The 24,707-nt window shown below is 40.6% G+C and overlaps 1 protein-coding gene across 5 annotated transcripts in view; it reads right to left on the bottom strand.

Annotated features, from left to right (window-relative positions):
- celsr1 (cadherin EGF LAG seven-pass G-type receptor 1) overlaps positions 1-24,707 on the bottom strand; it is a 211,118-nt gene that overhangs the window by 12,721 nt on the left and 173,690 nt on the right. For all 5 annotated transcript variants that reach the window (XM_062981674.1, XM_008111611.3, XM_062981675.1 and 2 more), the window contains 7 exons: positions 24,392-24,559; positions 22,344-22,470; positions 20,703-20,903; positions 18,640-18,814; positions 4,257-4,369; positions 2,571-2,650; positions 402-528 (listed from right to left, as the gene is read on the bottom strand). In XM_062981674.1, the coding sequence (XP_062837744.1) occupies positions 402-528; positions 2,571-2,650; positions 4,257-4,369; positions 18,640-18,814; positions 20,703-20,903; positions 22,344-22,470; positions 24,392-24,559 (991 nt within the window). The remainder of the gene's footprint in view (positions 1-401; positions 529-2,570; positions 2,651-4,256; positions 4,370-18,639; positions 18,815-20,702; positions 20,904-22,343; positions 22,471-24,391; positions 24,560-24,707) is intronic.

Here is a 24,707-nt window from a genome sequence, read left to right as displayed (position 1 = left end):
CTGAGGGCTTTCTTGTCTGTTTTAGGCCTTGAAGATGTTTTTTTTTTTTTCAATCAGAAAATGTCCAGAGGTCATGGCCACATTTTTCCTTTGGTGTAAAATAGGTCCCTTCTGAAACACAGCCAAACTGTACCTCACAGCCCAGGAAGGCCTCTGAAAAAATTACTAAAAATGCTGGGGTGAGTTGCTCCACTGGGGCCATATAAAACTAATGTACCATTTGCTTACTCATGTCTTTCTTGAAAAAAAAAATCCTTCAGTAAGTAAAGGAAAGCAAAAGACGCCCACCTTACAATTTCTAGTCATGATTCAGTATTTCATATTCAGAGAAATGATAATTCAGCAAAGAGCAAGATAAGGGGTCTAAAGGCAATCCATAAAAATAGAAGTACATAACATACCTGTAAACAACTAAAGACGGCAAAGAGGTAGTGAAATGTCATTACATCACTGTTCACTGCCATCAGACCCAGCAACCAGGTAGCACTGATCAACAGGAGGAGGAGGAAAGCAGTCCGCAGTACAGAACTAAATAAAAAAAATTAAGTAATTTGTATTATGGCATGAAATATAGCCAGGCTTGGCAAATGGAACATATTCCCAAGTCCACTCTACAAAAGAAGAAAATCTAAAAGGTCCAAGCTTGAAAATATGGATTTATGGTATAAAATATGGCTAAAGTAGAATGGCGGCTTTGTGTTTTACTCCTTGTGGGACTTTGTAAAAACCATGCTATATTTTTATGGTGCAAGGCTTGCATTGTTGGTTTCTCTAATTCAGGGATTCTCAAACTTTTTCAGCTGTGGCACCCTTTTTGAAGAAAACGTTTCTTGTGGAACTCAAAGAAATGTTAATATATTAGATTAGGTATTGTATTTTATATATAATGTATATATACATTATATACATTGGCGTGGGCAAACTTTTTGACCAACATAAACTAAACAGTATTTCAGTGGAAGATTCCAGGGACCATGCAGGAAAAGCACAAAGCACCCCCAACAGATGGCCACTCAGTGTTTATAATAACAATAACAACAACAACAACAACAACAACAACAATAACAATCAGCAGAAACCCCAGGGGCCATCTAGTTCAATTCCCTTCTGCCAAGCAGGAAAAGCACAGTCAAAGCACCCACTGAGTGGTGGGAGGAAAATGGGACTTTGGAGGCTAGGAAGTCGAGGGAGAAAGGATCTGGGCAGTGAGAAAAGTGAGGGAAAAAAACCAAACACTGATTTGTGCCTTCCCAAAAACAGGTGGGGGAGGGAGGATTCCATTATATCTCCATCTAAATCATGCAAGTAGTGTTGGGTTTTCTTTTTCAAGAAACATCTATCCCCATTTAGTTTTGCTACAGAAATAATGGCCTCACACTCTATAAAGTGACATCTCCTTGCCCCAAACTTGAGGGAAATATCATCCATCTGTTCTTCAATCACTGCAAAGTGGACTTCAGTTTTACCAAGCAGCTGATGCTGGTAAAGGCCATCAGCAATTTGAGGTGTGTTGAGTAGGTTATGATCACAGCAAACATGTCAAAATCATGAATAAGAAGCAAGCATTAGTACAAAACAGTCATCACTATTCTGGTTGAGTGCCTTTAAGTTGTTCGTGATTGACAGCAACCCTAAGGCTAACTAATCATAGGGTTTTCTTGCAAAGATTTATTCAGAGGGTTAACCTTAGTTTTCCTCTGAGGCCATGACTTGTCCAAGGAGCTGATCACACAACTGCTTTATGCTGATTATTCCATTCGAAGGGGTGAATTGTTAATGCTCTCTATCGTACCCATATTTGCACTTTAATAGTATCATTTGCAGTATTTTTATCTGAATTAATGTTATCCTTACTGACCCCTATAGCCTGCCCGTTATTTCATTATTGGTTTGTCCAACAGCGCTACAATGGCATGATGGTAAAACAGTAGGACGTGCTACAATGATATGACAATACAACAGCATCAGAAATCAGATGAGGACTTTAAAAGGGTTACACCTGCACCCAAACTGATTATTGAATTGTTGCAGAAAAGGGTCATTGATGGATTATTTCCAGTGTTAAACACACACACACACACACACACACAATGCCTGGATAACAACATGAAATAAGGCCAATGCAGGATGAATGCATTGCTATGACAATATAACAGCATGGTGTGATAAGGCAGTGAATCGATGGCATGTGTACCAGAAGGGGCATGCAACACTCTCTCTTCTCACACGTGAGCTATCAGTTGCCCCACCACTCCTCCTGGTTTGGAACTCCAAAAGGTTTGCCATCACTGTCCTAAGGTAACTGTTTCATATTCATGATTGCTACTTACTGGTAATTATGATTTTGACACTATTGCTATGATCATAACTCCTCTCCTACTTTACTAGTCTTTAGCTGCATGGGTAGAAGGAGGTCCATTCTGCCAGTGAGGCATGGGGAATCACTCAGGTTTGGGAGACGGGGAGAGACTGAGTCAAAAAGAGTTAACAAAGTTAAGATATGTTAACTAACTGATATGGAAAACAGGTCAATGTTATCACTATTTAATCAGTAATGGCTACAAACATACATGATACCAGTTTTCTCCAGTGAACGCTGCCTTCGTCTGCATGATGCTTTCACTGCCAATATGAAGATGATGATATTGATCTTAAGGAAAAAATAAGTACAGATCAGTACAATAATTTAAATTTGCTTTTCTTTCATCACTTCATCGAAAGCCTTAGCACTTCCATGTTCGAAAAGTGAGTACAATGTTGGTAGTTTTTTATCACATGTAGTGGTTTGGTAAAAAGGGTCAGAAATATTGGACTACAATACATTTGATGCTGGAAGATATTGTTAAGATTAAATTTAAGATGAGACCAGAGTTTTATTTATTGGGAATGATGGATGGTCATCTAGAAAGAGAATTTCAGAGAATGTTATGATATCTGATATCTGTTTCATGCAAAAAAATTGGTGGGTGAAGATCTGTGAAATAGCAGCAATGAACCATGACTATGCAAATTAGGGGAAAAGGGAAAAAATCTTTGACTAACTTTAAGAAAGATTGGAATCTGTTGATTACCTTTTCACAACAACGAAGGGGCATATGTTACTGTTTCAGGGGAGTAGAATAATAGAATCATAGAATAGTAGAGTTGGAAGAGACCTCATGGGCCATCCAGTCCAACCCCCTGCCAAGAAGCAGGAAATCGCATTCAAAGCACCCCCGACAGATGGCCATCCAGCCTCTGTTTAAAAGCTTCCAAAGAAGGAGCCTCCACCACAGTCTGGGGGAGAGAGTTCCACTGCCGAACAGCCCTCACTGTGAGGAAGTTATTCTTGATGTTCAGGTGGAATCTCCTTTCCTGTAGTTTGAAGCCATTGTTCCGTGTCCTAGTCTGCAGGGCAGCAGAAAACAAGCTTGCTCCCTCCTCCCTATGACTTCCCCTCACATATTTGTACATGGCTATCATGTCTCCTCTTAGCCTTCTCTTCTGCAGGCTAAACATGCCCAGTTCTTTAAGCCTCTCCTCATAGGGCTTGTTCTCCAGACCTTTGATCATTTTAGTTGCCCTCCTCTGGACACATTCCAGCTTGTCAACATCTCCCTTCAACTGCGGTGCCCAGAATTGGACACAGTATTCCAGGTGTGGTCTGACCAAGGCAGAGTAGAGGGGGAGCATGACTTCCCTGGATCTAGACACTATACCCCTATTGATGCAGGCCAGAATCCCGTTGGCTTTCTCAGCAGCCGCATCACATTGCTGGCTCATGTTTAACTTGTTGTCCACAAGGACTCCAAGATCTTTTTCACATGTACTGCTGTCTAGCCAGGCGTCCCCCATTCTGTATCTTTGCATTCCATTTTTTCTGCCGAAATGAAGTATCTTGCATTTATCCCTGTTGAACTTCATTTTGTTAGTTTCGGCCCATCTCTCTAGTCTGGCAAGATCGTTTTGAATTCTGCTCCTGTCTTCTGGAGTGTTGGCTATCCCTCCCAGTTTGGTGTCATCTGCAAACTTGATGATCATGCTTAATTAGATTAATAATTAATAGAGTAGATTAATAATGAAAACCATCAGATAAGAGAATGGGAAGTTTGCAGTTTTTCTTTCTCTTTTATTATTGTTAGCTTGTTCAAATGTTACTTGTCCTCAGTGTTTTGTATTTAAACACATACTGTATGAACTCTAAGATTATGACATAGGTGGTCTGTCAGTATTTAGTTCAATTTATTTATATTGTCAGCATATTCTACAATACTCACAACCACAACAATCACGATGGGTCCTGCAAAGCTCCAAATAAGGGTGTCATGAACAGACAGCCAGCAGAAATCTGGATTCCCATATCCTTGTGGATCAAGGCCCACAGCAAGACCTGCATCACAACACAAAAAAAGAAAGTTCTCTGGTGTGCATAACAAGCAAGATCGACATTCAGATGCTGTACAAAGCGCATGGAACAACTACTGTGCAATAAGTATAGCCTTTCACTTTTAAAACAGTCTCCATCCAGAAAATAACAACATGGTATCACGGGAAAGGCCATTAAAATATATGTAATGCAAATCTAATCTGTGAGAAATAAATCTTTTTTTCAAGACTGGATACTCAATATCTGAAATCTGTGCCAATGCACGACCAAACATTTGACTCCAATATGAGCTGACAAAAACCTGACTTTTAAAATTTTATCTTGAATTATTAACATTTTGGTAAATTAAAATGAGGTTGATTAAGGTCCTTGAGTATGGAATTTGCCTATTTTGAAAATCAATAGGCAGTATTTGCCACCAAGGATTTTCAACTCAGCCTTTCTCGCCTCTGTACTGTACTGTACTGTACTGGGATCTTGGTCATATTCCACTTTCAAAACCTTTAACCTGCCAACAGCACAAAATCCCTTCAAGACTCCTTGATTCTTCAAAAGTCTTGTCTCACTTCCTCTCCTTTTCTCAATAACAAGTTCCAACAGGCCAACTTTCATTTGTATTCTCCGACCTTTCCATCAGTCCTTTGCTTCTCAGGACACTGTTATCTCTGCCGAATTTGTTAGTTATCCCACCCAGGGTTGCCAAATCAGGCGCATTTGACATTTCAGGGTCAAAACCTGAGACCTAGGGCATAGAGGGCAAGCCACTTGGATATTGCCAAGCATGATGTGTTAAGTTTATTACAATTTGCAGATGCTCTAAGCAGATTAGCCAAATCAAACCAAACACACTTTCAACAAATTAACATATTTTGCTTGGTGAATTTTTTCTAAGCTCTATATTAGACAGAAAAAAAAAACATAAACCTTTCCCAGTTCTGTTTTGTCTTTGCAAGCACTGCTTTTAAAATGCATAGGAGTTGTGATCCAACTGTGCTTTGAATAGAAAAGCCCAAACTTTTCCCTGCTCTTTTATAAGTACTTTTAAAACAATACAATACAAAATGCAAAACTCACACCGTTTTTTATGGATTGCTTCCATTAACCAGTGCTCCTCAAAGACCTGCCTGCTTGGAGTCAGGCTGTGCAATGAAATCATGGCAATAAGCACATTAATAATAATCACCACATTTGGAGAAGTGTCTAGAAGATGATGATGGTGGCAATGACAATGACTGGCTGTCCTTCCATTGTTGGATGAAGTATTTTTTATTCCCACAGACTTTTGAGAACTGAAGGTTTCTAAGAAAATATTTTAACAGTGTGCTGAACTATTTTAATCATTCCATTTTTAACCATTTTTGAATATTTTAAAGTATATGCCTTTCTGTTATGGTTGAGCCTTCTGGCTCCGGTACTGGGAGACGGGGTCGTAAGACTCCTCGAGAGTCAGACTCTTTTGAGGAGCGTGAAAGGAAACGGCTCCGGGACTTATTTGCAGAACCAACAGATGAAGACTCATTTGAGGGCTTTACCGAGGGAATGGAGGAAGAGATGGTTAGCTCAGAGGAGGATGACATGGAGTGGACTCGTGTGAGGGAGGATTTGGGTGTCACCGGCACTGATAGCATGGGAGGCGATTGCCGGGTTGCAGGATCAGACCCATGGACGGGCTGGAGGGATGGAACGGGATCCGCAGCTGGGGATGCTGTGGGGCGTAGTCAAAGGTGTTTTAGCTCTGATGAGGATGATGATGATGAGGCACCTGGAATTAGGATAGCAGCTGACAGCGATGAGGAGTTATGAACTGGATAAAATGGGGTTTATGATCAATGGCTAATTGCGTTGGGCAAGGTAATCTGGACGAACGCTTGGGCTCTTGTTTGGGAACTTCCTGAAGACGGGTGTGATTCGTTGCTGGATACGTAAGTTACTAAGGACACTGGGCATAGACGGCGGGAGGAACTGTGTGGGGTTTTTCTGTGCAACTTGTGTTTAATCTTGATAGCTTGGACCTCCGTCGTCTTTTTGACGGACATTAATTGCCTACTCTGGATTGACGCTGGACTGACTGACTGACTACGACCTTGGACTATCCTTTCTGTGGCTATCGGTGGAACTCGTGAAACCTTAGACGCCTGCACCTGGCTTTCGACCTCGGACCGGACTGGGACCCTGCTGACCGCCGTGATCCTGATTGATGTGCCTGGACCCGGATTTCGCTCGTTGCACGGAGGAGTAACAGCCTGAGTTACTCATCTGTAGCTTGTTGGTAGCAGAGAGGAATCTGCTGCCAGCTTTTGATGTTCATTTTGACCTTTGTTTATCAACTTTTGTTTGTTTAAACTGCCAGGCTGGAGTAAGCACTTTGAGTTAACCCGGATTAAACTCCTGTTTAATCCGGTTTATTCCTTTGAACCGTTTTAGTTTAAACGGAGCTGTTTCTGTTACTTTTCACACTGAAGACAAGTGTTTGCCTAGTCCTTTGTTTTCTACGGGCATTTTTTGTGTTCTGTAACTTTAATAAACTGTGTTGTACTCTATTTGGTGGCGTTCTGTCTATGACAGATTGCCCAACGCCCTAAAAGAAAGTTTTTCTAGTGAGGTATCCACATCAAGAAGACGATGGAGGAACCTAAGGCCCGTTTTGACCAGCTACAGGCTGCATTTTACGCTGCACAAGCAGCACAGTCAGCTAAAGGACATGTAATGACTCCTGAACGTTTTGATGGGTCTCGAAACAAATTGCCCACTTTTTTGGCACAAATTGAACTTTATTTTTCTCAAATTAGTGCACAAGCTTTTCCTACGGACACTAGCAAGGTGGCATTTATTTTGAGTCTATTGACCGGTCCTGCGGGACAATGGGCAACTAATTTGATTCTGGGAAATGACCCAGTCAAGGACAATTTAGATGATTTCAAGAAATTATTATCAGACACTTTTGGGGATCCCCTCCGTGTTATGGTTGAGCCTTCTGGCTCCGGTACTGGGAGACGGGGTCGTAAGACTCCTCGAGAGTCAGACTCTTTTGAGGAGCGTGAAAGGAAACGGCTCAGGGACTTATTTGCAGAACCAACAGATGAAGACTCCTTTGAGGGTTTTACCGAGGGAATGGAGGAAGAGATGGTTAGCTCAGAGGAGGATGACATGGAGTGGACTCGTGTGAGGGAGGATTTGGGTGTCACCGGCACTGATAGCATGGGAGGCGATTGGCGGGTTGCAGGATCAGACCCATGGACGGGCTGGAGGGATGGAACGGGATCCGCAGCTGGGGATGCTGTTGGGCGTAGTCAAAGGTGTTTTAGCTCTGATGATGATGATGATGATGAGGCACCTGGAATTAGGATAGCAGCTGACAGCGATGAGGAGTTATGAACTGGATAAAATGGGGTTTATGATCAATGGCTAATTGCGTTGGGCAAGGTAATCTGGACGAACGCTTGGGCTCTTGTTTGGGAACTTCCTGAAGACGGGTGTGATTCGTTGCTGGATACGTAGGTTACTAAGGACACTGGGCATAGACGGCGGGAGGAACTGTGTGGGCTTTTTCTGTGCAACTTGTGTTTAATCTTGATAGCTTGGACCTCCGTCGTCTTTTTGACGGACATTAATTACCTACTCTGGATTGACGCTGGACTGACTGACTGACTACGACCTTGGACTATCCTTTCTGTGGCTATCGGTGGAACTCGTGGAACCTTAGACGCCTGCACCTGGCTTTCGACCTCGGACCGGACTGGGACCCTGCTGACCGCCGTGATCCTGATTGATGTGCCTGGACCCGGATTTCGCTCGTTGCACGGAGGAGTAACAGCCTGAGTTACTCATCTGTAGCTTTTTAGTAGCAGAGAGGAATCTGCTGCCAGCTTTTGATGTTCATTTTGACCTTTGTTTATCAACTTTTGTTTGTTTAAACTGCCAGGCTGAAGTAAGCATTTTTGAGTTAACCCGGATTAAACTCCTGTTTAATCCGGTTTATTCCTTCGAACCGTTTTAGTTCAAACGGAGCTTTTTCTGTTACTTTTCACACTGAAGACAAGTGTTTGCCTAGTCCTTTGTTTTCTACGGGCATTTTGTGTTCTGTAACTTTAATAAACTGTGTTGTACTCTATTTGGTGGCGTTCTGTCTATGACAGAATGCCCCACGCCCAAAAGAAAGTTTTTCTAGTGAGGTATCCACGTTAAGAAGACGATGGAGGAACTCAAGGCCCGTTTTGATCAGCTACAGGCTGCATTTTACGCTGCACAAGCAGCACAGCCAGCTTAAGGACATGTAATGACTCCTGAACGTTTTGATGGGTCTCGAAACAAATTGCCCACTTTTTTGGCACAAATTGAACTTTATTTTTCTCAAATCAGTGCACAAGCTTTTCCTACGGACACCAGCAAGGTGGCATTTATTTTGAGTCTATTGACCGGTCCTGCGGGACAATGGGCAACTAATTTGATTCTGGGAAATGACCCAGTCAAGGACAATTTAGATGATTTCAAGAAATTATTATCAGACACTTTTGGGGATCCCCTCCGTATGGAAAATGCTAGCTGGGCTCTTTATCGGTTAAAACAGGGAAAAGGGTCTGTTTTGGACTATTTAAATAAGTTTAACACTTTTCGTCATCAATTAGACTGGGGAGAGAACGCGTTTATGCTTTTGTTTATTGCGGGTTTAAATGATTACCTCCAAGATGAACTGGCGCGATTAGAGCTGGCAGCAAACTGGGACGCTTTGGTGGCTAAGGTTTTGCGTTTAGACGCCCGGTTTGAATCTCGTAAACAGTCTAGGGCTCTGTATGCGCCATCTGTATCTGCGCCTAGGGCACCTGTGGCAAAGGGGGAGGAGCCTATGGAACTTGGGGTGTTTAGAAAATTGTCAACGGCGGAAAAAGACCGTAGAAGGCAATTGGGATTGTGTTTATATTGCGGGACTGCTGGGCATTTTGCTAGAAATTGTAACGTTAAGCCTTCCCAGCTTTCGGGAAAAGGTCAGCCCTAGTGCGACGTGAGTCCAACGCATTCGGGCTAATAAAGCAGTCACTTGAGGGGAAGAAGCATGTTTTTGTACCCATTTCTTTATCTGTTGGGGGGAAAGAACTTGCTTCCACTCTGGCACTGCTGGACTCAGGGGCTACGGTCTCATATGTGGACGTGGGGTTTGCAAGGAAACATAGGCTTCCTACAGTACGTAAAGCATGCGATATATGGGTGGAAGGAGCGGACGGGAAACTACTGGAGTCTGGGGTGGTTAATCGTGAAACCGCAGAAATAATGTGGGAGGTACAAGGAGTAACTGGAGAATTTGTATGGGACATTACACGGTTACCAAGATACAATGTAATCCTGGGAATGGACTGGTTAACTTTAGTAAATCCTCAGGTGGATTGGGTGAAGCGTACTATAGCTTTTAAAAGGCAGGGATGTTTTGCGTTAAATACTTCTCAGGTTGACATGGAAGGCGTACCTGCTGAATATAGGGAATTTCAAGATGTGTTTTGTAAGAGGGAAGCGGATAAGTTGCTGCCTCATAGACCATACGATTGTGCGATTAGATTAGTAGAAGGCGCTAAGTTACCAGCAGGAAGGTTGTACGCTCTAACAGTACCAGAAAGACAAGCCTTGAGAGAATTCCTTGACGAGAACCTAGCCAAAGCATTTATTCGCCCATCTAGTTCTCCAACTGCTGCACCTGTGTTCTTTGTGGCTAAAAAGACAGGGGAGCTGAGATTAGTATGCGACTATCGGGTTCTCAACAAGCACACCATTCGTGATAGATATCCGCTACCTTTGATTTCAGAATTACTATCGAGAGTGCAAGGGGCTAAGATCTTTACTAAGCTTGATCTACGGGGGGCGTATAACTTCATTAGAATACGGGAAGGTGACTAATGGAAGACGGCATTTAACACGTGTTTCGGATGTCACGAGTTCCGTGTGATGCCTTTCGGATTATGCAATGCACCTGCTGTCTTTCAAAGATTCATAAATGATGTATTTAGAGATTTAATTGATCAATTTGTGGTGGTTTATTTGGACGATATATTGATTTTTTCTAAGGATGAAAAGGAACATCAGCAGCATGTAAGGCAGGTATAACAACGTTTACGGGGTAATGGGCTTTTCGCTAAGGCCTCCAAGTGTGTATTTCACGTGTCTGAGGTTGAGTTTCTGGGACATGTAGTTTCGGGGAAAGAGCTAAAAATGGACCCGCACAAGGTTGACGCAGTCAACTCTTGGCAGGAACTCAAGTCTAAAAAAGATGTACAGCGATTCTTGGGCTTTGCTAATTACTATCGGGAGTTTATTCCAAACTTTGCTAAACTTACTGTGCCTTTAACTCAACTCTTACGTAAGAAGCAACCGTTTGTGTGGGGACGGGAGGCTCACGAGGCGTTTATACAATTGAAATCCAGTTTCCAAGCTGATAATATACTAATACATCCAGACATTGATAAGCCATTCGTGGTAGAAGCAGACGCTTCTAGTTATGCGTTGGGGGCTCTATTATCGCAAAGGGATTCATCAGGGACCTTGCGTCCCTGTGGATTCTACTCCAGACAACTAACACCTTTTGAACAAAACTACACCATCTGGGAAAAGGAATTGTTGGCGATAAAGGTGGCTTTTGAGGTGTGGCGGCACTGGTTAGAGGGCGCACGTCATCAAATTGTGGTCAGATCTGACCACAAGAACTTAGAACATTTACAAACTGCCAAGAAATTGAATCAACGCCAGATTCGATGGGCTTTGTTTTTCTCTAGGTTCAACTTTAAGGTTCAGTTTGTGGAAGGGAAGGTAAACCTACGAGCGGATGCCTTATCTCGTAAACCTGAGTTTAAAACTTGCGAGCAAACAGTGCGTCAGACAATATTGCCTACTGCTTCGTTATGCGTGGTAGAAAATGAGGTTGGTTTATACACTCAGATTCTAGAGGCTCAAAAGAACGACAGTTGGACTCAAGAGCAACTCGTATTGCTTTCGGTAGGGACTCGTACTGTGCTGCCTCATTTACAGGACCAGGAGGGAGTATTGGTACGTAATGGACAAGTTTATGTACCGGCGGGTGCACTCAGGTTGGAAGTCATTAGGGCACATCATGATGAACCGATGGCTGGGCATTTTGGTAAGTTTAAAACTGAACTCATTACCAGAAATTATTGGTGGCCTAAAATGCGACAGGACATCCTCCGTTATTGTGATAGCTGTGCAGTATGTCAGCAGAGCAAGACGCCTGTCGGGCGCCCTAGGGGATTGTTGTCTTCATTGCCTGTTCCTGAGAGACCATGGCAGATTATTTCTATGGATTTCATTTCTGACTTGCCTAGGTCAGGGGGTTATACATGTATTTGGGTGGTGGTTGATCTCTTTTCTAAAATGGCTCATTTTATACCTTGTTCAACAATTCCAGCGGCTCCTACATTGGCTTTACCTTTTACCAAGCATATTTTCCGTTTGCATGGGGCTCCTGAGGTTATTATCTCTGACAGAGCTCCTCAATTTGTGTCTCGTTTTTGGAAGCATTTCCATGAGTGTTTGGGAACCAAGTTGAATGTCTCCTCTGCTTTTCATCCACAAACGGATGGACAGTCTGAGAGAGTTAATGGGTTACTGGAGCAATATTTGCGTTGTTTTTGTCTAGAACAACCGAGTGCTTGGGTGAAATGGTTGTCGGTGGCTGAGTTTGCTTATTATAACGCTGTGCATACGTCTAGTCAACACACACCATTTGAGTTAACTTATGGCTTCCATCCGCGGGGAGGGGTGGCGCCGTCGACTAATGTAGTTTCCCCTGATCCGGTGTATCGCTCTTCTGAAATGGCTGCTTTACATGATGTTGCTCGTCGGTTGTTATTAGAAGCTAAGGCAGCGCAGAAGACTCAAGCAGACCGCCATAGACAAGCAGGGGAGGAGTTGGATGAAGGGGATATGGTTTGGTTATCCTCTAAATATATTAAAAACACTGGGGGAAAGTTTGCGCCGCGGTATTTGGGTCCCTTCCCTATTATTAAGAAGATTTCCTCTGTGGCGTTTAGGTTGCGCTTGCCACCTTCTTTTAAGATCCACCCTGTCTTTCATCGCTCTTTATTGAAGTTGGATACTTCTGGGCGCCGTAACGTTGTAGCTGAGGAGGTCACTGCTGTGTCCCCATCTTTGGAGGAGGAGGCCTTTGTGAGAGGGGATAGTGTTATGGTTGAGCCTTCTGGCTCCGGTACTGGGAGACGGGGTCGTAAGACTCCTCGAGAGTCAGACTCTTTTGAGGAGCGTGAAAGGAAACGGCTCAGGGACTTATTTGCAGAACCAACAGATGAAGACTCCTTTGAGGGTTTTACCGAGGGAATGGAGGAAGAGATGGTTAGCTCAGAGGAGGATGACATGGAGTGGACTCGTGTGAGGGAGGATTTGGGTGTCACCGGCACTGATAGCATGGGAGGCGATTGCCGGGTTGCAGGATCAGACCCATGGACGGGCTGGAGGGATGGAACGGGATCCGCAGCTGGGGATGCTGTTGGGCGTAGTCAAAGGTGTTTTAGCTCTGATGAGGATGATGATGATGAGGCACCTGGAATTAGGATAGCAGCTGACAGCGATGAGGAGTTATGAACTGGATAAAATGGGGTTTGTGATCAATGGCTAATTGTGTTGGGCAAGGTAATCTGGACGAACGCTTGGGCTCTTGTTTGGGAACTTCCTGAAGACGGGTGTGATTCGTTGCTGGATACGTAAGTTACCAAGGACACTGGGCATAGACGGCGGGAGGAACTGTGTGGGGTTTTTCTGTGCAACTTGTGTTTAATCTTGATAGCTTGGACCTCCGTCGTCTTTTTGACGGACATTAATTGCCTACTCTGGATTGACGCTGGACTGACTGACTGACTACGACCTTGGACTATCCTTTCTGTGGCTATCGGTGGAACTCGTGAAACCTTAGACGCCTGCACCTGGCTTTCGACCTCGGACCGGACTGGGACCCTGCTGACTGCCGTGATCCTGATTGATGTGCCTGGACCCGGATTTCGCTCATTGCACGGAGGAGTAACAGCCTGAGTTACTCATCTGTAGCTTGTTGGTAGCAGAGAGGAATCTGCTGCCAGCTTTTGATGTTCATTTTGACCTTTGTTTATCAACTTTTGTTTGTTTAAACTGCCAGGCTGAAGTAAGCACTTTTGAGTTAACCCGGATTAAACTCCTGTTTAATCCGGTTTATTCCTTTGAACCGTTTTAGTTTAAACGGAGCTGTTTCCGTTACTTTTCACACTGAAGACAAGTGTTTGCCTAGTCCTTTGTTTTCTACGGGCATTTTTTGTGTTCTGTAACTTTAATAAACTGTGTTGTACTCTATTTGGTGGCGTTCTGTCTATGACACTTTCATATTGTTAATTGGTCAATTCCACATAAATGTTGATCTTCTGTGTGTTTTTGTTATTGTGTGCCTTCAAGTCACTTCTGGTGAGATTGTGTGATTTCCCCAACGTCACTCAGGGCCCTTCCACACAGTTCTATATCTCACAATATCCGCTTTGAATTGTGTTATCTGAGTCCACACTGACATATATTCCAGTTCAAAGCTGATAATGTGGGATTTAATTTAGCTGTGTGGAAGGGGCCTCAGTGAGTTTCTATGTCTGAGCAGGAAATCAAATCCTGGCCTCCAAAGTCATATTCTAATGCCACAGATGTTATAAATGTTTGCTGTAAATAAGTAAATACAGAAACATATAATCCAACTGAAAATGCCCATGGGAGCTACAGTTGACCAATATTTCTGAGTATAATTTTTGCTACACTCTTCCAGAACGTTACAGAAAAATAAATGGTTGAATCAAGGTTCCTATAAAATTGCTGCAAAATCATTTAATCAGAAGTTCTAGAACAGGAGTCTCTAGCCAGATTATGTACTTCAAAACTATTCATTATTTCTTACATGCATTAGAACCTCCCAGATCCATACCGGTGTATCTGGGTGGCATGGGATAGTTCTGAGAAACCCTTAAACTCAACTGTTCTTTAAAGGAAATTGAGAGGGACCTGGTTTTATTTGGCCCTTTTTTTTTACAGAACATTATTACTTAGCATGACTCTTAAGTATACATAATAAAATGGCTGTCAAACATCCTTTTAGGGACTTTTCTCAACGAAACAAGCCCTGTGGGAAATGTAGCTTTGCAGTATAAAAACAACTCATGTGTACTGAAAAGCATTTCCCAATCTGATGCCTTTCAGATGTGCTGTACTACAATCCCTAAAATCAACAATACAATCAGTATTGCCACTGTACAAACAACTAGTTGTGCTAGCATGAATTTTTTCCCTATGAGTCACAGCTAATCAATATTTCCTCCTCATCCTTGATGTCCACTCCCCCTGCAAAACCTCTCACGTCACTGCAAACTTCAAACGTGGATACAGCAAATTAAAATTTATAGTTGCAAATAATAACTCCAGGCTTTTTTTGTTCTTTTCTGTGTGCAGAACATATACCCTTATCACACTGCAAAATCAAGGGTAATGTTTGCCATCATTATTTAACTTGCATGAGAGCTACTAAAAGAGAACAATGTCTTGACTTCCAAGCAAGCGATATGCCTCTGAACTTTACAAGTCCTGACTTTCTGAGAAATTATCCATGACTCATTATGAGCTGTCAGCACACCTTACTTTCTATTGTCTTCTGAGCCAGAATAGTGCTTACTATTTGAAGCTAATGTTCTGTTTTTCATTATTTATTATTGTGCAAACACATATGACTGGCCAAGTCATCATTCAATATACTTTAGGAAGCAACTAAGTCCCCCCTTTGGGGGGGGGGCATGCAGAATGCACTGAAAGTAAAAAGTTGATGGGTTAATATTATTTTGAACTCTGAACTTGGGTTTTCATTGAAACTTTACCACATTCAACGCCTCTTCATTGGCATAGGTTTTGCCACTCCTCACTATGCAACGTGTATCTGGTGTGTAGAAAATGTTCAAACATCCTTCGTTTCCTTTCTTATTAAACAGAGGAAATAATATTTTTGTGTTTCATAGATGGAGAAAGATGATGAAGTGAGGATGAAACTGATAAATTACGTGTTCCAACTAAAAGAATATCCACACTACACAACTATAGCAGTTTGATACATATGAATTTAAGGCTTATTTGATTAAACATATTGAAGAAAACACACGAGCAATTAAATATGTGATCTCACTAGGCAACATTTTAAAATTCCTGTTAAATTTAAGTTTGTTGAAAAAGCACAGATCGAAGGACAAGAGACATTCCTCCCCTCCACCTTACAAGATTCCTCTTGTAAAATGGTGTTTGCTGTAGCAACATTTGCAGATGTTAAGCTGTTTTATAATGCAATTGGCTATATACTGTAGTTCAATTGGAGATAAAAAGAGCTCAATGGGACCTACACTATAAAAGCAGGAATAGAAATTAAGATGGAATGAATTACGGCAATTATGATTTTTTAAAACAGAATGACAGATCTGATTCAATTTATCTGAATTTGTTGTATCATAGTCAATTGTAATATTCTCTTCTCCTAAACAATATCAACACAGGCTTGAACGATGTCTCATTTCACAGATTCTTTATCTTTATAAGCATCATATACCCTCCCACTGCTTCTTAAATTGTGGGTCCTGGCCCTAAATGCGGTCCCCTCAGCTCAGTGCTGGGGTCCTGAAAACGTTGGCAACGATAAACGTTTTCTGAATATCATCTATTGGCTGTTTTAGACATTTACATAAACCTGTTGTGCACTGTTTATACTGGACTCTATAGAAGATGCTTCAGCTATATGTCATAAAAGGGAAAATCATCCTGTCTAGGGAGCCTTGCAAATGCCGATTTGTTATCAATAAATGTTTGATTTTATATCTATTTTATATATCTATATACCCAGGGTCATGAAAAAAGTCCTTGGCCAAAAGAGGTCCCAAACGAAAAAAGTTTAAAAAGAATGGTTCCCTTCTACCCCGGGAGAAAAATCCTCTGAAAGAAAACTCTTTTCTTGCTTATGAGAAAGACACATTACTGGAATTTCTAAGAAGAGTCCAAAAGCTCAAGAAAATTTGTAGCTTGACTTCAGCCGCAGCCAAAAAAACACTATTAACCAGGATTTGAGTCACATGAATTTCTCTGCTAATCTTATTTGTTCCCAACTCCTACCCCTGCAAACAAAATACAAAATCCCTAACTAGAACATCAGAAATCTTCCATTCTCTGATAATGCCTGGGAAGAAAAGTTGGTAAATGAAGGTAATGTAGAAGAAGGTAGGACAAGGACAAACAGCACAAGTCAAGTCTTGGAGGGAGGAAAGAAGAGAGTGCATACCTATCAGAGATTTAATCTACACCACAAATTCCCTTGCCAATTTGACTTGGCTCCCTTCAACTATGCCTTATGGCAAACTTACATGCTCAAACAATAGAATCAGACTTAACCCCATAATTCCTGCTAAGGTTTCCAGGCCAAGCCAAACTAGACCAAACCAGGCCAAAAACCAATGTTCCCAACAACACTGTTGGGATCTTCTGAACTTTTGATATCAAAAATCATTCATAGCTGGAGTGGGAAACCACAAGCCCCCTGAACTACGCTAGACCTTTCCGCAGTAATGTTCCTCATTTATTTTACTTTATTTTCAACTCACCTTTTTCCCAGCATGGAGAAATCACACTAATAACAGGCTTACCACAAAAGTTAAAACACAAACTGGAGTTCTATTTAAAAGGCACAAATTAAAAATGCAAGCAGTTTTAAAAACATATAAAAATCAAATAGAAATCCCATTAAAAGCTCCATCTGTCATGACATATTAAATACCAAATGCCTCTTTAAATGAAAAGGTATTTCTTGCCAGTGAAAAGACATCAGGAATATATTAGAAATATCTCATTTCATGTTGAACGCCAGTAATGTATTGGTGGTTTCATGTCTTGCTTTTGGGCTTCCAACAGACAACTAGCTAGCTCTGTGGAAACTGAACTCTGGACTCAACACATCCGATCCAGAATAGCTCTCCTTAGATGTAGGTAGAGTTGTAGTATTTGTTACCAACAGCTTTGCTGATTTTATTTATTTTGAGGTCAACGCAGAACATCACAGGTAATTTACAGCTGTCTATGATTGTTCCCATAGGCACTGCAGGTAATATATTCTGAGTATTACCAGTATCTCTACGCACTATCAACTATCACCAATCTCTGAATGGACATATTCTGTTCCGAGATCTTTTTTTTACACATTTTGGAGCTCTCAATGTTATAATGAGTCCTAAATCAACTTCCTTTATTTATTATCATATGACAATTTGGTTGTGCAATATATTTGGACACTGAAATAACAGAACTCCTCCACATTCCTCCCCTACTGCTAGTTTTTGCTTTATAGGCAATATCCGCATGATGTGCTTAGAAATGTCATTGGACTTCTTTCTTTTGTTTGTAGTATGTTTATGTGCTTCAAAAAGTCAAAATCACTTTTAAAAACCAGACTAAATTGATCTTATGAATATCTATTGATCTAGACAAGATAGATCAAAATATCTACATCTATCTATTTTGACATAAACTTTCTGAAATCGCACATTTTATGTGTGCCTAGTTATTATTTCCCCATCTCATAGTAAAACTTCTTCCAGCAATCTGTGCTCAGAATACACACGCACGCACGCACGCACGCACGCACACACAAACCTGTAGAAGCACCAAAGTAATTATAATAAAGTGACTGATGTTACCCCTTAGGTATGTGTGCAATTCTTGTTTCAACTTGAATTTAGTTATGTTAAAATCTTTTTATCCACACAATGTTGCATTAATATTAATGTTGCATTAATAGGGTAAAAAGCACATAATACAATTTCTAACTGCTTTCCTTGTGTTTTCCAGTGTGTGTTGAATGAATGCTAACATCCAAATATATCACTTATTAGTATTACCAAGAAGGTATAACTGTTTCTAGAATTAGAACTTGTAAACGACCTTGAATGTCATTTTGAGAGAAAGGCAGAATAAAAAAGCAATCACTTTATCAATCAATCAATGGATAGAAGGCATTTCTAGATCACACAGATTTAACAGCCCATCTCTTTCTACAGGAAAATGAATGTCCACCAGATATCTCAGACAGTGAACAAATACTTTCTTCCCTTATCTACAATTACAGTACAATGATTCTTAAAAGGGAAGTCATTATAGTTGCAGTAGTACTAGTAAAACAGTTGGTAGAAACAGCACAGAAATCTTTAGTTAATCTTTCACTGTTAGATCTTCATCCTTACCTGTTATAATGGCAGGAATCCCCCAACCCATGACATAGTAGAATCTCATGTGTCCAAAATTTATGTTCCTCACTTCGGTCAGCATGCGGTAGATATGAAGCTGTTCAACAAACATCCAAGCGAATGTGCTCATGTAGAAGTAGTGCAAAAGAATGGCTATCACAGTGCACACAAACTAGAAAAAGGAAGAGCCCAATTAGATTAGTTCCACTCCACTGAGGCAAAAATATTACAGCAGAAGCCCTAGACTTTTGTTAAGATACAATCAAACATTAATAAGGGCCACAATCTTCATTAATAAGGTTCACAAATCTCATTATTTTAGGCATGCCTAAGGTTTTGACCTTTTTAATCTTTTGAACAACAATGAACCATGCTATGTTTCACAAGCTGAATGCAACTCCAAAGGATGTTTTCTTTTAAAGTCAAAATAGTGACAACTGTTTTTTTCCCTTGCAAGAAGGAAAATAAAGAATTTTTGGCTATCTGTCATTCATGGATGGCTGAAACCTCTCTTTGCCCTATGTCTGCTGCTTTCCAGAGTGGTACAAAAGCTAAATGGAATGTCAAGCAACTCCATTTCATCTGTGCCCCCACATTCTTTGACTTTTCATGCTCATCAGCATGTGACTCCTTGGACAATTCCTTTTTCTCAAGGAAGGATTAACAACTGCTTGAAGCACACACAAACACAGCAAGCTCATAGTCACCCTCCCCACTCCAATTTTAAGGAGTGGCCCTTTAGTGTGAAATGTGCAGCTTGCTAAATTAAAATGACTTTGGGCAAATAGTTTACAGTATAGAACCAAGATGTATATGTTTGTTAACTGACAAATCTGAAGATATTTTTAGACACGAAAAGTAAACTGAAAATACAGTACACCAACCTACAGAACTCCACAGCTAATCTGCAAACTAAGTTGACATTAATTTTCTTAACTTAACAATAAATGTTTGAATTGCTATGTTTTTCTCTCAAGTACAAAGCCATAAAAAGAAAAAGGGGAGATTAAAAACTTTCCATTGATTTCCTAGGTTACCAATCCCCCATATATATTGCAAAGGGATATACAGTCCAATAATACAGGGTATTTGAAAAAGAACTCCCAAGTTTTAATGTATTTATACTTAAAACTAGGGTGTTCTTTTTCAGACACCCTGTATATAATATAATATACTATAATATAATATAGGGTGAAATCCTGTATTAGGAGTAGTAGTTACAGCTCCCCATGTTATACCCAAAAGTCTACCCTTTAAGCTGCTTAGTCCCCCCAACCTGACAATTTCCAAGTTGCAAGAGGATGAAATGAGCCAGAACATGTCCACCCTCTTCCTGTAGCAGAATTCACTACTACAAGCACTAGTATGGTTCTGTCACAGCACCATAGCTCACCTCACTACTCTCCGGCAACCTGAAAATGAAGTAGATTTTAGGGAAGATTTTTAGTTGTTATGTAGGTGACAACCCATAAAGTGGATTATAGTGTTGTGGTCGTGTGCAAGAAAAAGGAGGGATATTAAACAATAAGGTAGTTTTATGATGCCGTAATTAGTGACCAGCACACTTTCCATAATACAATCATGTACGGATATTCTAAGAAGTAATCCCCAAGCCCAGCATTGGCAATTGGCATTATGAGGCCAGTGTGTGAACCTTGGGGCCCGACCAAAGCTGATGCAAGGACCTTGCTCAGTCTGTTTTCTCTTTTACAAATTTGAGGGACCAGTGATTAGAAAACAATCAGTCTAGGTAACTGCAGCAGCCATCACCTCTGTTAAATGTTGTATTGACCCTGCCTCCAACATAGCAGCATCACATCAGGAGCTGGCTGCATGTAGAGTGGCGCAGTGAATTGACTCCAGGCTGTTCCCTTCAACAGCAAACTCTTAAAAGGTAATAAACTGTGGGTCTACCATGTCTCTTGTTGGCCCATATTAGTCTAAGTGATAACAAGACCAAATGTGGATTGGTTGATGTGCAGGCTCAGAAGTCATGGTGGTGGTAGTGATTAGGTTAAAATCAGGGGGGAAATGAGCAATAGTAAATGGGATTAACTTACTGGGTTTTCTGTCTGGTTGATTCCTATAAGGAAGACTAACTCTGAGAAGAACAGGGCAGCCACTAGGTTTTTGTGGATGCTGTGCAGGTTAGAACGCAACGTTCGGATCAAGACAAGAAGTATAAAAGTAAGCAGCAAAGCTGCCAGCGAGATGGACACAGTTGTGTAAGTGATAATCTTCAGAGGAAGTGCTTCACCATTCTGTGGAATACAAGTGCAATTAATAAGTTTTTGTTAAACTGCCTTCTGAAATACCTTTTTTTCTTCAAAAATGCAACATTAATTTCTGACACAATGAGTTATGAGAGAGAAAAGCTTAGTCATCTGCCAAAAAAAAAAAAAGGGAAAAAAATCCACATGTATTCATGCATTGTGAAGAACTGAGAATGGCGTGACTCATTCTCCAAAGTATGATAAAAATGTCTCAGAAATAAGCCCTTAAAAGATGTCAAGTACTGTCAACTCATTTAGAGGATTTAAATCATCATAGCAATATAAAAAGAAAGCCACAATTAAATGGATTTCAAAGCACTTAACTTACTTTTACTTCTTACATATTTATAACTTTGTGAAGGGTATCCATACTAATAGGAAACTATCTTATTGCAAGACAAAAATCCTCATGATTAGTAAATTCATATTATGCATTAGTGAGTGAAGCTTTCTGAGGCAACTGTAATACACCTTTTACAAGTATAATCCCATTTACTGAAAATGATGCTACTTCAAAATACAATCCACACACTCTAATAACAGTTCCCCACACCCCATCTATGACTTTGTTTAGTCAGAATTTTGCAAATAATCTTCCACCTAACTCTAAAGCGGTATTAAAGACAGAATTTACAATGGGATTTTGGTATCTGCTGGAGTGTGGTTTCAGGACCCTCTGCAGATACCGAAATCTGTAGATGCTCAAGTCCCATTCTCTACAACGACATAATAAAATGGCGTCCCTTATATAAAATGGCAAAAAAAGATTTGGTTTTTGGAAATTTAAAATATATTTTCAAGCCATGGATAGTTAGTTGAATCCATGGGGGCAGAGGGCTGACTTTAAATGTTTCTAACCTCCAGCTTCCGTAAAGTAAAAGAGATGGGATTGAGCTACCACTTAGCCTTCAGTTTACACTAGGTTTACTTTGGATATCTGGACAGATCACTGCCTTTTCTGCAAAGTAGGAATCATAAAACTTGCTGTGCTAGCTTATGGTGAGGGTAACATGAATAAAAGTCCAGGTCAACTTGCACTTAATGAGTGCTATGTAAATGATATAGGGGAGAAGTACTAGTGACCAAGTCTGTCTCTTATACCAAATCTTTCAGAGGGGAGTTGTTGTTGTTGTTGTTGTTATACCCCGCCTTTTTCCCAGTGGGGACTTAAAATGAATCGATTCCCACAAATATTGTGCAGATTAATTCATTTCCCAGACTTCTCTATCATAAGGTGGTAATGAAACAAGCAAAAATCAAACTTCACAACCGAAACAGGAACTGGTGCTAGGGAACACTCATCTTGATAAAGTGTTAATAAAAACCACAGATGGAAAAAGACCCAAACCCACTTTCTTATTTGCTTTAATCTAACCATCTTTATTTTGCCACTATGGAAGGCAAACATTCATTCAGGAGGCTACTTACTTCACGTTTTGAAATATCCATTAGGACAGCAAAACTAGTCAGGTGGTTGCACTGGCAAATGACATGACTCTGGCTTCTGGAAAACATTTCACATCCTTTTGAGGACCAACCACCTGTTTCTCCAATTCTAAACAATGGGAGTAAAGGGGGGGGGGGACACCAAAATTCAATGACACTGGTTGTTTTCTAGCTGATAGATTGAATCATCAATACCTCAAGAAAAACAATGATATACTGTATGGATAAGAATAATGAAGTCCTCCAGACATTGCTGGATTGAATGCTGCTAGCACTTGGCAATCTAAAAGTACCTAAAAGGCCACTTGATTGCCACTTCTGATGTACTTGAACAGGTTGCTCATTCAGGCAATAGCAAGTATTAATCAATGCACAGAACAGAAAGAGGGTGCTGCATCTTTAAATCCTGCTTCAACATGGTAAATGACCATATTATGATAAGTAGATCAGTGTTTTTCAAACTTCAAGGTCTTCTGGACTTCAGCTCATAGAATGACTGTTGGGCCATCTGGTAGGGGCTTCTGGGAGTTGGAATCCAATACAACTGGAGGACCGAAGTTTGGGAATCCTTGAAGCGGGTTAAGCAACCTGAACAACCTATGAGTAAAACTTTATGAGATGTCGCTGCCTCTTTGATCTTGAACTATCAAATCTTCTCCTGGTTAGAAAGCTGTAGTAAGACTCCATTATTATTGGTTTCTATTACTATTTGGCATGTATTCTTATATCTTTCTGCTGATTGTAACAGTGTAGTTAACATAGTTTAATGACATCTTTCCCACTTCTTAAATGTGTCATTTTGATGTACTGCATATTTTTGTATCAATATATAGACATACTGTAATATTTTGCATAAAGAATCAAAACATAAACCAGATAAAATTCATCAACACTTCAGTTCTTCCAGTTGTTAACTGGAGAATCAGGTATGTGTGTAAATCCTTCTTTTTAAATCACTTAATTTCACAACTAATGTAAAACTTATCAACTACATCTTCATTTGGATAATTATGTTCTCTTATCAGTTGCTCCTGGATTGCTACCACACTGGTAAGGGAACCAGTATCAGAAACTGCAAGTCCCTGGATGTAATATGACTCCAGAGCATGTGGCCCTCAACTTGGTAAATGAGCAGCCAAGAGAGAGTTGTTTCTCTGCTAGCAAACTGACAAAATACAAAGAGGGATGACATTTAGGACAAACCCTCATCTCATATTCCAATCTCAAAGTGACCTTCCTTAGGTAATCAACCGATCACTTGAAGTCTAAAGTCCTCCATCTTGATTGCTGCGACATCAGCAATGAACATAAACTCTGATCCTGAAACATGTGCATCCCATGCCTGATTAGCAAACCCAGTGAAAAAACACATGAGTAGAAATATTAAATGACATAAGTGCATCTAATGAAGCCTCACTAAAATAATCATGTGTGGGATTTAGCTCATGTGAATTCAAGCCATTGCCACAGCCCTCGCCTATTATATGCCAGTTCAATTATTCTTCTCCTAAGAAATCTTAAGATTTCTTTTTTCCCTTTTTTTCTTTTACCGAGATCTGGAAGATGGAATGAAAAGAGGTCAAAGGTGTCACCAAAACTACTTCATTTCCACCTACAGGTATAGCCTTTCATTTTCTACTACAACCCAAAAAAATAATTAATGAGGGAAACAGCAAAACGGTAAACTGCCTTTGGGAAAATGTGTTGCTTTTCTCAAATGATAACTTCACCTGTATGTGCCAGTGCTTTGAGACTCATAGAATCCTTCTTTTACAAAAACTATAGCAATGTTTCTACTACATCCTGCCTTTGTTGTAGCTAAGTTTTGTACCTTGAGCAAATATGTAGTTTACAAATGGCAATCAGAAAAAATATCTTTTTTTCAGCACCAGGACTTGTCTGAAAATCTATGCTTCTCAACAGACAATGAAAGTCAATTATTCCCTTTTGCTAGATCATCTGAATGAAAGTCAACAGGATGTTCATATGCAATCAAATCTCTTTAAAATTTAGTAGACTGGGGAACATACGTAGTTGAGTGGTTCCAGAATACACAAACTGGTTTTGTTCTCTCCTCAGTTTCCATCATGACATGCTCCAGTGTGATGGGGCTCTCCAGAAGATTTGGTAAAGATTCTCCATCTCTATAAACTATTGTGCTGATTATAGGGGTGTTAATGATGGGCCGATTGGGTAACCTAGCAGTACAAAACAAAATGACAAATGTTAAATAATAGTGTGACTGGTTTCAGATTAGCATCTTTCATTGAGTTGTATCAAGGATCTGCCATGTCTTAAGGATGTGTAAGAAGAACGGCTTCCATTTGGCAGAACATTCCTCTACCA

The sequence above is a fragment of the Anolis carolinensis genome, chromosome 5 (genome assembly GCF_035594765.1).
Source record: "Anolis carolinensis isolate JA03-04 chromosome 5, rAnoCar3.1.pri, whole genome shotgun sequence".
NCBI classification, from domain to species: Eukaryota; Metazoa; Chordata; class Lepidosauria; order Squamata; family Dactyloidae; genus Anolis; species Anolis carolinensis.
This window is presented reverse-complemented; position numbering and strand designations above follow the sequence as displayed.